The sequence below is a fragment of the Mixophyes fleayi genome, chromosome 7 (genome assembly GCF_038048845.1).
Source record: "Mixophyes fleayi isolate aMixFle1 chromosome 7, aMixFle1.hap1, whole genome shotgun sequence".
Classification (NCBI taxonomy): Eukaryota; Metazoa; Chordata; class Amphibia; order Anura; family Limnodynastidae; genus Mixophyes; species Mixophyes fleayi.
The window spans coordinates 37703982-37716579 of record NC_134408.1 but is presented as its reverse complement, the minus strand read 5'-3'; the positions used below and the strand labels follow the sequence as shown (position 1 = coordinate 37716579).

General features: G+C 39.5%; 1 protein-coding gene across 1 annotated transcript in view; it reads left to right on the top strand.

Moving 5' to 3' along the window:
* The first annotated feature begins 8515 nt into the window (after window positions 1-8515).
* OTOA (otoancorin) overlaps window positions 8516-12598 on the top strand; it is a 46122-nt gene continuing 42039 nt past the window's right edge. The window contains exons 1-2 of the mRNA XM_075179687.1: window positions 8516-8639; window positions 9504-9610. Of these exons, the coding sequence (XP_075035788.1) occupies window positions 9518-9610 (93 nt within the window). The 5' untranslated portion in view covers window positions 8516-8639; window positions 9504-9517. The remainder of the gene's footprint in view (window positions 8640-9503; window positions 9611-12598) is intronic.

Below are 12598 nucleotides of genomic sequence, written 5' to 3'. Positions count from 1 at the left end.
CCCAAACATTAAAATAATAGTACTCACATTTAATAAATAGATCTATTTCCCTCAAATCAGACCTGATATTAAATTAATAGTATACACATTTAATAAATAAACCTCCTTCTAAACAGCCCCAGCAATAAATTAATAGTATTTACGTTTAAAAGATAACCATTTCCCACAACCATCCCCGGCATTAAATGATTCGTATTCAAATTTAATAAACAGCCTTCCTACCCAACCTCAGCCTCATACTCGTTTAATAACACTATACCATCCCAGCATTAAACTAAATTTCCCGTCACTTCGCCTTAAATTTTTAGGCCCTAATATTAAATTAAATAGCCTCAAAAATAAAATAGCACTCGTTAAATAAATAATCCCCACCTACACTCCACCATTAAATGTATAACCTTCCACACACTCACATATTAAGACCCCCCTTCCTTTACTTTACACATTTTAGTAACATAGCATCCCCAATCCCTCGCACATTGTAGTAATATAGCAGCCTCCCCATTCCCTCACATCTCTTCCATTGCCCCCTTCATGTCTCTCATTACAGCCCCTTCCCATCTATAATAGTATATATATATATATATATATATATATATATATATATATATATATATATATATAGACCAGCTCCTTCCCATCCAGAGTAGTTATATATATATATATATATATATATATATATATATATATATACTATTGGGAAGGGGTTGCTCATATATATATATATATATATATACTATGGATGGGAAGGGGCTGCTATATATATATATATATATATATATATATATATATGACAAGCCCCTTCTCATAATAGTTTTTATATATATATATTAGCAGGCTCCCCTCACACTTACCTGACAGTGCGCAGCATCGCTCCTCTATTTAGACAGGAAGTTCCTGTCCGGCCTCACAGCATTGTGGACCCCAGTAAGCAACAGGCAGCCTAGTGAAGTGGCCTCCGGGCGGCCTCTTTAGGGTGCCGGCCTACCGGGATTCCTCCCGGTAAGGCCAATCACCAATCCGCCCCTGGTTAGGCAAAAAGCAGTGTACCTGGCATTGGGCCACCTGGCCACCTCTTAATACATTAAAATGTAGAATATCTCAGTCTAAACAGATTACAACTAATTAATGCTTTGGCATGATTGGAGATTGGGAATATAAACACCAAGACTGGACACAGTCAGTACTTGCCTTCTGAAGAAACCATTGGTTTCAATGGAGAAACGCATTAGATTTAATGTATTTGCTGGTTTTAGGAGAAACACAAACCCAACTTGGGAACTTTATCAACTTTTATGGACCCAACTAACACCATTGATGTTTGGAGAGGTATAGCAAGCCAGATAACCCTTCTACAAGGGTAGTCACAACTCACATACTGGGACTATACATTGCTTTTAAGTAAATTTAATTACCGGTAATGGAGGGACTTTTCTATAGTTCCATAGACTTTCACTCTACCATCAATTTATATTTCTCTCCTAAGGATTAATTCAATTTGAACTTTGTATTCACTATGATGTTGAAATTAGGGTTTTAAATGTTTTAGTTCCACATATCGCTGTATGATTTTATTGATATGTGCTTCCCTATATTTCAGAATAAAAAAATATATATATTCAATTATTTTGGTTTAGACTGATTTTGTTTGTTTAGCGCTGCCATATTTTTTTCTTTCTCTTTATAGATACAGTATTTGGTGCCTCCATATTGACTGTAGAAGGAATAATGCAAAATGCATATGTCACAATCCGAGGGTAAGTAAGGGCTGCGGAATCTGCTTGTGTTGTCTCTACCCACAAAGCAGCGTGGTGGTTTTCGCAGGAACCCCCGCAAGGAGGTATGGACTTCATAGCTCCCACTCCGCAGGTTGTGGCCCTCTTAGCGGAGAACAAGTGAGATCCAGTGGAGATCTCCAGAGATAGTGGCCTGGAGTGGGACATACACAGATATAAAACGGTCAGCGAGGTGGAGTGCAGCGAGGGCCAGGAGGGCTGAGAGTCCTGGTTCAGGTTCACTTGGGAGTGCAGAGGTCTGCAGGTGGACAGAGCACTGGAGTCCTGGGGGTAAATGTATTAATGTCCGGATTCTTCAACTCCGGCGTGTTCAGTGTCTTCGGCGATTAAATTTAAAGCGGCGCTGCATTGTAAAGGGTATATTTCTTCATACTAACATTTGTTTTAGTTACTTCCCTTTTAGTATCCCAGATGTCTTGCTGGCATCATGAGCTCATGCCTCTGTAATTCTATTTGAAGGTCATCCGTATTTAGGGATCTGTATGATAAATTAACAGCCAATGACCGGAGAGGCCTGTATGAATGGATCACTCAAATTCTACAAAAATCCTACACAGCTAATGGTGAGTGTGAAGTATGTACACTGCTGTACAAGTTGTTGTAGGGTTTTATTTGTAAAATAAGAAAGAAAAGAGCGTGTGTATTGTATCGCTATTCACCTGAGTAGTCAACAATAGTGTGGTAATAGGATAGTCTGTGAAAGGGAAACCAAACTCAGTGGAGCAAGTTATGTTTTACTAATGTCCGAGTCTGGACACACAAGTTAGATCGCAGGACAATTCATTGTCCTTTACAATGTGCAATAAGTAGCTCACAATGATGCATTTACATCATATGGAACAGGGGGGGGGGGGGGGGTTCTTTGCCTGCATTATTTTGCCTTTAAAAATTCACCTATATTTTATTTTCTAAAGGAGAAGTGTCATCAAAATATTTTTTTTCATTATTCTGTATAAAAATTACTTTTTTTATTTTATTAGTAAAAAGTTTTGAAGGTATTATTTTTTACATTATGTACAGTGTATGTGATTTTTGTAAAATTACTCCCTTGTATCAAACAGCACCATCTGCTGACTAAAAAAAAATCAGTATTGCAATACAATTGCATCAAATGCCATCAATGGGAGTACTTGTGTTTAAATTATTAAGAGTCTTAGAAAATAATAAAAAATAAATTACAAACTTTTCTGCAAAAAGAGATTGGGGGGGGTGGAATACTTTCCTATATGGAAAAGTTACATTCATTCTATGTTGCTTACAACGCTTCAAAAACTTACATTGTTTTTCAAAGTACATATGGTATTTAAAGCTGCATCATCAACTAACGTGGTGGACATTTTTAGTCACTACAAAAACAACTGAGAAGCCATATTGTTAATGATTGGTCCTTCTACTTACTCCAATCCTCACCCATAACCTCACATATACCTTGTGACATTTTCTTAATAAATTGACAGATGAAAGAGTTGACCCATAAAAAATCTTGTTATCGGAGGGGTCTTAATAAATGAACCCCTAAGAGTCCAAGCGTGCACTTAGGAGGGGTTTCCAGTTGCCTGGAATACCCCCTCCTCTGGCCAGGACTCATTGACAGACTGCTCCTTCCCTCAGGACCAGGCACTTTAGTGCTGCAGTCTACAGATTCCTTCTGTTGCTCCCTTCTACACTGTTTGTCCCTTCCCCATCTTTCGTGGGATGGGCAGTACATGACAGTGCAGTCCCACATGTGCAGGAAATAAGAGAGGATGACAGAAGAGTCTACCTCTAGAAAGGCGGATGATACAAGGTAAGTGTAGGGGCAGGGCTCTTACTGTCATAGGGGTAGAGGCTGGGTATTCCTTTAATGGTGATGGAGGGTTATAATCATTTAATATTGGGTAGGAAATATTGAATTATTGGTGGGGGCAATTTATTTTATGATTGTGGCTATTTAATGTAATAGTGGGGACATATTAAATTAAGTGGTGTGATGGCATTATTTAATTAATACTAGGGTGGTTTGGGGATTATTAATTTAATGTGGGAATGAGTTTAGGGAGAACGAGGGCTATTTATTAATTGTGAATACCAATTATTTAATATTAGGACAATTTGAGGGAAATAGGTTTAATTATTAAAATGGATTACTAATTATTTAATATTGGGGCTGTTTGGGAGGGAAAAGGTGTATTTATTAAATGTGAGTAGCATTCGTTTAATGTCAGACATGGGGGAAAAATAGGTCTATCTATAAATTCTATAAATTATAAAATCTATTAATTCAATGTTGAAGCTAATTGGGGGGAAATAGGTCTATTTATTAAATGTGATTTCCATTAATTTAACGTTGCTCTGGTTTCACGTAGTAATTATTAAACGTAGGTGCTATTGATTTAACGTTGGGGCTGGTAGGGGGAGGAAGACCTAAATGGTTAACTCACTGCAACACTTTCCATATTTCATCTACCTATGCCTTTTATCCAAACAGGGCCCCAACATTCCAGGATCCAGGCAGCAACCGAGCTTAAGAGACCAGTGGCTGCAGGTAGTGAAAGCTACAAGAACAGGTAGAAGAGCACAGCACAGTCTGCCAACTGTCCTGATTCTGGTGAGGGAAGTCCCAATTTTGTGTGACTGTCCCACTCACACAGGACTTTGCCCCAACTGCAACAATGATTGGGATATATGTACTACCTCACATTGTTCTGCTAGCTAAGTGCAAAGCTGCATGCACCAGTTAGACTCTTGCAGCTCGCCATTAGTAAAGTAGTACAGTGTGAAGCAGGACATACATCCTTGCAGTCAGAACAAAGTCCTGACTGAGCAGGACAGTCACACAAAATTAGGACTGCTCCATCAGGATCAGGACAGTTGGCTACCATTACCCATGTATTTGAAGAGGATGGGAAGAGATGGAGCGCAGCCTAGCATTGTCTAAAATGATAGCCACGCCCTTACATACACTTTGGGGGCATGGCATGGAAACCCTCCTCTAGATATTGTGCTTTTGCCTGGAGCCCAGACGCTGTAGCAAAATACAGGCCGACAGGGGCGCACGCAGGGGGGGTTTCTGGTTCTCCAGAAACCCCTCCCCTCCGTGATCGATCGTGTGCCAATGCATGTCTTTAAACATGAAAACCATTTTGCCTATACAGCACCGTGGCTGCTGTACAATTCACCCTCTCCAAAATGGAGCTGCTGCGCATGCGCGGCCGCAGCAGCTCCTCCCTCACATATCTCCCAGCAATACCTCACTGGCTGTGTTCCCTGGTGAACAAACGGTGAGGGCTTATATGGCTATCTCAAATAATCGGAAAATAGCTCTCCAATTTCATATACTGGCCACAAGCAAACTTATATAGTGTTTTAATTCATAGACCAAAGACTCCATTTCTGGAGAGCTGTGTGAACACTATACAAAACACTATATAAGTTTGCTTGTCTTTGGTCAAACACCATACAATATTGCAATATCTGGCTTCACCCTGTAACCCGATAACTTTATATATATATATATATATATATATATATATATATATATATATATGAGTGTGTGTATATATATATATATATATATATATATATATAGACATATACATATATACACATATACATATATATGTATATATGTATTTATCTATCTATATATATTAAGAACTGAGTTCTGCATAGGAACGGAGGATAATAAAAGCTTTGCTGTATCTTTAACTGAGCTATTCTGTGGAGTGTTAATGGTTAACTATTTAGGTATGCCCCTACGGTGTCATAGGGGAGGGTTTCAGAGGTTATAAGTTGGGAAGGCGGAGTTTGAATCAGTCTTGCAGATCTGGATATTGCCCACCCACCCTCCCTGGTTTCGTAGTTCATAAGAACTTGGAGAATTGAAGGCTACTTGCAAGATGGATGTCAGTGCTGATAGTGGTCATAGTGATCCGCGAAGATGGGAGTTTGCCGGAAAATGCAGTTCAGTCGACGGCCAGTGGATGTGTGGGCGCACATTTACGGTATTAGGGCACGTTGAACCCGCCTCTCTTCGAGTGAATCGGCTATTAGTCTCGGTTCAGGTACCGCCCCTGTGGGTTGCCCTGTGGTTGCTTTCCGTATAGCCCAGAGGATGGGCGGGTTCGGTAGAATCAGAACGTAGTGCCCCATCCAGGTAGGTATGTGCGCCTTGGGTTGATTGGTTGTTCCCCTCGTGAACCCAGGGGGTGTTGGCGCCCGGGATGGTAGTCCTAAGGAGATGCTAGGACAGTTGGGTTTGGCCTGGCACACGTCGGACTGACTGCTTTATTCTCCTCCACCATTGTTAATAAATTCATTTAATTTTGCCACAATCAAGTCTCGTGTCGTTACTCTAAGGTGATAGTTTATTATGACGAAGAACAAGGTAAAGGGGTTAAGATATCAGACATAAGCCTTTTAATATCTAAAAAAATGTGTGTGTATATATATATATAGATTTTTTTGTGTGTAAATGTTGTACAATTATAGCCACGCCCCCACACATGCTAGTCACGCCCACTGGAGATGTGGTGTGGAAACCCCCCTCCTCAAATCCTGCATTTGCCCCTGGCCGAGTAAAATAAGTTAGGGCCCAGAATGGTGAGATCCGACGTAGTAGCAAGTAAGATGGATTTGGTAAACTGATCAACACACAGATACAAAAGGATGAGGTAGAAGTAAAGTCAGTAACAAACTGGACTCAGTACAAAGACAAACAGCAGAAGTGGGGAGGAACAAGATTATAGGTGGAAGCACAAGATGAAGTGGAAGAGATTGGTCTAAATAGAAAGCCATGAGGCTGAGCCAGGAAAACCAAAACAGCTGAATGTCAGTCATAATGAGCAGACACAAGGTTGGGAAAAGGAGCTGCCTAAGAGCTAAAATAATCAGTACTCAGTTAAGCTGCAGACGCTGGCAGCAGCTCTATTGGGTTTGAATTCTTACATATAAGAACACACAGCACGCTCAGCCTAGGTGTTTAATATATGCAACAAAATCACACTCATCATGGTGAACTACGTGCTGTGTGTTCTAAAGAAAACATGAAATCAAAAGTGTTCAATTGAGATTATTTAAAAACTATGATTATTTCAGTGGTAAATTTAAGCACAGAAATGCAAAGTAGGTGCACCTGGCTTGAACACGGCCCAGGGTAGTTTTATCCCACCACAACATACACTGAACTGAAGTGAAATGTAGATAAAGAAATAACAGTCAGAAGATGTTAATTACACTAGTAATGTTTGAGACGATAACTATGCTCCCATCTACAATGAAATGTGTTACACAGCTGGGAAACATGATATAGGTAACAGAGACACACTATGAGGTGCATTTAATTATATGGTACAAGGAACACTGATGTGATGCAATCAATAGCATCCAGCTAGTTATGAGCTTTTAGTATAGCAAGATTAATAAAGCTATTATCTGTTAGGCAGCTATAGGTTCCATCAATTGTGCTCAGGGGAGGGCTGGCAAATTTTAGCCCCAGGGGGGCAAGACTCGGCTCAGCAGACTATTAGGAATATTTTAAAATGCAGATGGCCCAGTGACCCAGCACAAGGTAGACCACTATAGGACTGGCACAGGGGCAGCTGCCCCCAGCCCCCACTCTCCTTGCACCATTTTAGCAAATAAAGTCTAAAGTAGCTTTTGTGTTCCTTATGCTGTAGCCCTTATAGAAGGCAATTGTAGAACTGGGTTCAAATCAAAAGTAAAGGCTGGAGAACAGGGTTGCCAACTCTGAAATGAAAAACAAGCAACTGCTAAATGAAAAACAAGCCCAAAACAAGCCCAAACAAACCTAAAAAGAGCCCAAAAAAAGCTAAAAATTAATTATTTTTTTATTTATTATACAAATATCAAGGTAATATTAATAGTAATGGGATCCATAGCAGTTTCTGCAGTTATAATAACTAAAGATGAAGATTCAGGAGTTATAGCTGCACTTTAGGGGGTTTGTTTTCTCTGTACACTACAATATATCCCTAGCTTTGCACTATAATTCATACTTGCCAACTCTCCCGGAATGTCCGGGAGACTCCCGCATGTTGGGGGAGTCTCCCGGACTCCCGGAGGAGTATGGCAAAATCCCGCATTTACAGAAATAGGGCCACAATACCGCGATTCTCCGGGAATCGCGGCATTTGGCCCCGCCCCTGACTGTAAAATGACGCGTTTGCGTCATTGCGTCACGGGGGGCGGGTCCAAAATGACGCGATTTTGGAGCCCCGCCCCCCGCACGCCCACCTCCTCCACTGAATCTCCCGGAAAGCAATGGGAGAAAGTCGGCAAGTATGCTATAATTACACACATCATGTTCTGTCTGGTCACATATATACTCTCCATATCTACTGCATACAACAAACTGAAGTTTACCTACCAACACCTGAGGTCACGCCCACATAAGAGACTAGCAGCGTTCTTACACTGACTAAAGTGTTGTTATACACAAGGCAATAAAGTTTTTTGAAAAAAAAATAAAAAAATTGCTGTGAAGCCCAAAAACCGCAACCCGCGACCAGCAGAAAAAAACCTGCAACTCTGAAAAAAAACCAAGCCCAATTCCGCTTGTTATAAGCGGAATTGGCAACTATGGTGAGAACATGTCTTCACTGTGTGGTATAATACTGAGAACTGAAGATGGCTGCCAGGTATTTCCTGTCAGCCAGCACTTCCTGAATGGCAAGTGGATGGCAGTGATGTCACTTCCACCTAACACGTACTCATACATCTACAGCAATCCTTACAGAAAGGCTCAGGATTGCCATGACACTGTAAAAATTAAATTACCATGAAGTTGAACTGTACTTCTGTAGTAAATTGGTTATCTACCATGGTACTTTTTTTGAAAAAAATGTAAGGAAGTCTGGATAGCACCAAACTGACTTAAGACCATTAGTTTAGTCTGTACTTTCATGGCACTGGGTTGACTGATATAAAGGTTTACATTAATTGACAATTCATTTATAATGTGTACCACTATAATAGTGTGCCAAAAATATAGCTAAAATGTAAGCTGGTTTAAAATTCTAATATTTTACATTAGCTGTTAGAAAATTGCCATTTTAGCATTATCAGCGCCTGCTGTTTAATTTACTAGCCATACAGGAGGACTGTTTCATAGGAAGTAAAGAGTACAGAGGAAATTACCTTCCCTCATCGAACAAAAATAATTTTATATTTCTGACAAGGTCTGGAGACACAGATATATTTGTGAATGTTCCCTATAGCTGTTCTTTACAGGGCATGTTACTAATATTCCCCATGCATGTTGGTACCAACAAATGCCCCTTAGTTCATGAGCTAGAGAATTACTGACAGTGAGCAAAGGGTGTAAGCTACAGAGAAAATAGTAGTTATATAAATGATTATAGAAGCTATATTATATTAATTAACAGACTTGTACAGAGGAATATGACCATTTATTGTGCACAATGATCCATTTAGGGCTTTTTATTTCAGGATAAACAACTGAATAAATGACTAAAATCTGACGGCTTGATTTGAAAGGTTTAGCAAAGCAAAAATTGGGTAATTCCTAGCTAATTATTTACCACTGATGAAGTCAAATAATTGCAGAAACGTAAATGGAATGTTTTGTTGTAACTAGTATGGATATTTTCCTTTGCTCCCAATTTCTTCTTGAAACAGAGTCCCACTATATATCATGCAGTGTATACGCTATTATGTATTAAAATTAATATCCTTAAATGTACACAGAACTCAATGGATCCATGTCATGGGTGACTGCGGAGAGCCTCTGGATATTAGGCAGGTACATGGTACATCTACCGCTCGAAGAAATTAAGAAAGTCAGTGTCAATGAAGTAAGTAAATCACAAATGTAAATTACATTATTTTTGTTTTTTAGTATACATGTACATACAGTACTGGATTATTTTGTTTATGACACTCTGTAGGTCTGATGTAGCTCTGAGTGAGCGATTGTGTCAGTATAATTTTATTTTTATTTTTTTTGCTTCATATCCCCAAATTGGTAACAATCTGACCTCCTGCTGCCTTATGGTGGAACTAAAGGACATAATAAAGCTGTTAATCACAAATGTATCTATCTTCAGGATAATGTAGCCCAGAGGGACAAAAGCTGGTGGTATGGACCCCAGAAGTTTTTTGAGGTGGCTTAATTGTCAGATTTGCAAGCCAGTCTAATTGTGGTCAGGTTTTTGTGTGGTCCCAGAACATAGGCACATTGATACTTAGGGGTATATTTTTTAAACTGCGGGTTTGAAAAGTGGAGATGTTGCCTTTAGCAACCAATCAGATTCTAGTTATCATTTATTTAGTACATTCTACAAAATGACAGCTAGAATCTGATTGGTTGCTATAGGCAACATCTTTACTTTTTCCAACCGGCATTTTAGTAAATATACCCTTTAGGGTCTCAGCAAAACAAAAAAGTTCATTGCTACTTATGTAGCCTCACCCTCTAATCCAGGCTTTTGCTGCCTGCTGCTAGCTGTCAATAAGTACGGGGGTGCTCTGCTGTCTACTCTCAGTTACTTTGGAGGCAAATAACTGTTCAGTTGCTAACGTGTCATGAGCAAAGTTGCGGTTAAATTTTGTGCAATCCAAGCTTTGCGGCAGAACAGGACATTTTGCAGTTACAAAGTTCTGACATCACAATCTTCAAGTTCCCCTTTTGTTACATCATTCTGCGGAATGATATTCTGCACTGTATTTGTAAAATCGCATTTTCTGGAAATTATAGTCTGAATAGATCTGGGATGACAATGGTAAATTACTCCAGCTGTTTGTTATGGTTAGGGTAAGTCCAACCTCACTTAAGGCCAAATTCCGCGCTTGAAACATGTTTAATTTTGCTGCCAAGTGCAGAATAAGATTAACATTTTGTTGAATAGTTTTGAACATTTTTTTAAAAGTTTTTGCTAATTTCTACTGTTTAATTTGGTTATATTTAGTAAACTTTAGAAATGGTGTAAAAATGGTGTAAAAATCATGAAGTCTGCTAAACCATAAAATTCAGAAGAACCAATAGGCCACCTTTATCTATTTCTGCTGGCTGACGTGGGATTGGATGTGTGTGTTTCTAAATGAAAGGTAATTGGTCATATGCTGATATTAATGCTTAGTGGTCAAAATATGGTTGTGCCTAATCTGCTAATATTATTCACTGATCTACTTGTTTGATATAAAGTTGCTCAGCCCAAATAAACTACGACGTGTATGGACATCATTAAGGTTGCAGATTAAAAGGTTAAAAGATCTGACCACCCAGGATAAATCTTTTTCTGCCCCCATCTAGCAGAACACATACCAGGCCTGTATGGGATTTGGAGATACACTTGGCATCACAGTTCTGGATGCGAATAATATCAATTGTCATATATACATTATGCATACATTATTTTCAATAACACATGGTACATTTTGCAACTAATTGGTGCTGCTGTCAAGTCTGAATATTAGACTGACAGTAATGCCTATTATGGCCAGGACAGGTCTCTACAGACAGCATTGAGGGGGCGGCTCAGTGGGTCATTTCATTATATAGTTCCATGGCAACCAATCAAACTTCGTAATTTATTTCCCGTTCACAGCTAATAAATGATGGGTTGTTATGAGTTACTGCCTAGTTGTACTATATGGTGTAGTTCAGTTCTTCTCAAACCTGCTCTTGACATATTGTAAATGCTGTGTTGATGAGGCCTGAACATTGGTTTAAAAACCAGTATTGTAAATACCTCAGCGGTGCATTAATTAATTTACACCAATCAGATTCCAGCTTTAATTAATAGAACTTGCACTGATCAGACAAGCAGTCGCACAATCTGACTTGGTAACATACTGCCCACTGTATAACAGAATCGTTCCATATAAAACTTGGTGGTTATGGTTAATTCACTGTTGTGCTATTCTGTGCTATTGTAATAAATTAACGCTAATTAGAAGAAAAGAGAAGCAATTCTAGCCAGAATCGACCACAAAATATTTATTATACTAGCAAGTAAATCCACCATCAGAGAAAACAGAAAACAGGAACACAGAAATAGCACCAAATCACTGCCGGCCATCATTTCCCACCAAAGATGCATTTTCATGGTGTGTGTGAGCAGTGATTGTGTAATGGCGACATAAGCACTCATGCACTTAATTTCAGAGAAAATTTGCAAGTTAGTTCTTTTTACTTAAGTGCCAGGGACCAGGGCCCAGTCTGATGATCCAGCGTGTCTCTTAATTAGTACATAGTTGCCAACCTTTACAGGCTAGTCTCTGGGAGTCTTGGAGTAGAGGTGGGCATGGGGGGGCGGGGCTCCGCAAATCGCATCATTTTGGCCCCGCCCCCTGTGACGCAATGGCACAAACGTGTCATTTTAACACAGGGGGCCAAAATGATGGCGATTCCTGGAGAATCGCATCATGGAGGCTTCAAATCTGCCCACTTCACTAGGAAGTGGGCAGATGCGGGAGAATTGCCAGCTCTCCCGGGAGTCAGGGAGACCTATCCGGAATTTGGGAGTCTCCCGGGTATTCTGGGAGAGTTGGCAAGTATGAATTAGTATAATGAAAATAATGTTTTCAGTTAAGTCGATTTTTATTTATTCCATATGATAACACTTAATGCATGACTGAACTGCAGTTCAAATAAAAAATTATGTGTATTTCACATGTAATCCATCATACTGTGATGAAACCTGAATATATACTTTTTATCGCAATGTCCCCCTAGCCTGCCCTAGCACACATTATGACTATCTATTCAGTATATGTATTTTTCATTCTCCATAGCATGTCTCCGCTCACCCCAAACTGTGTTTGAATATCATCCTGAATAT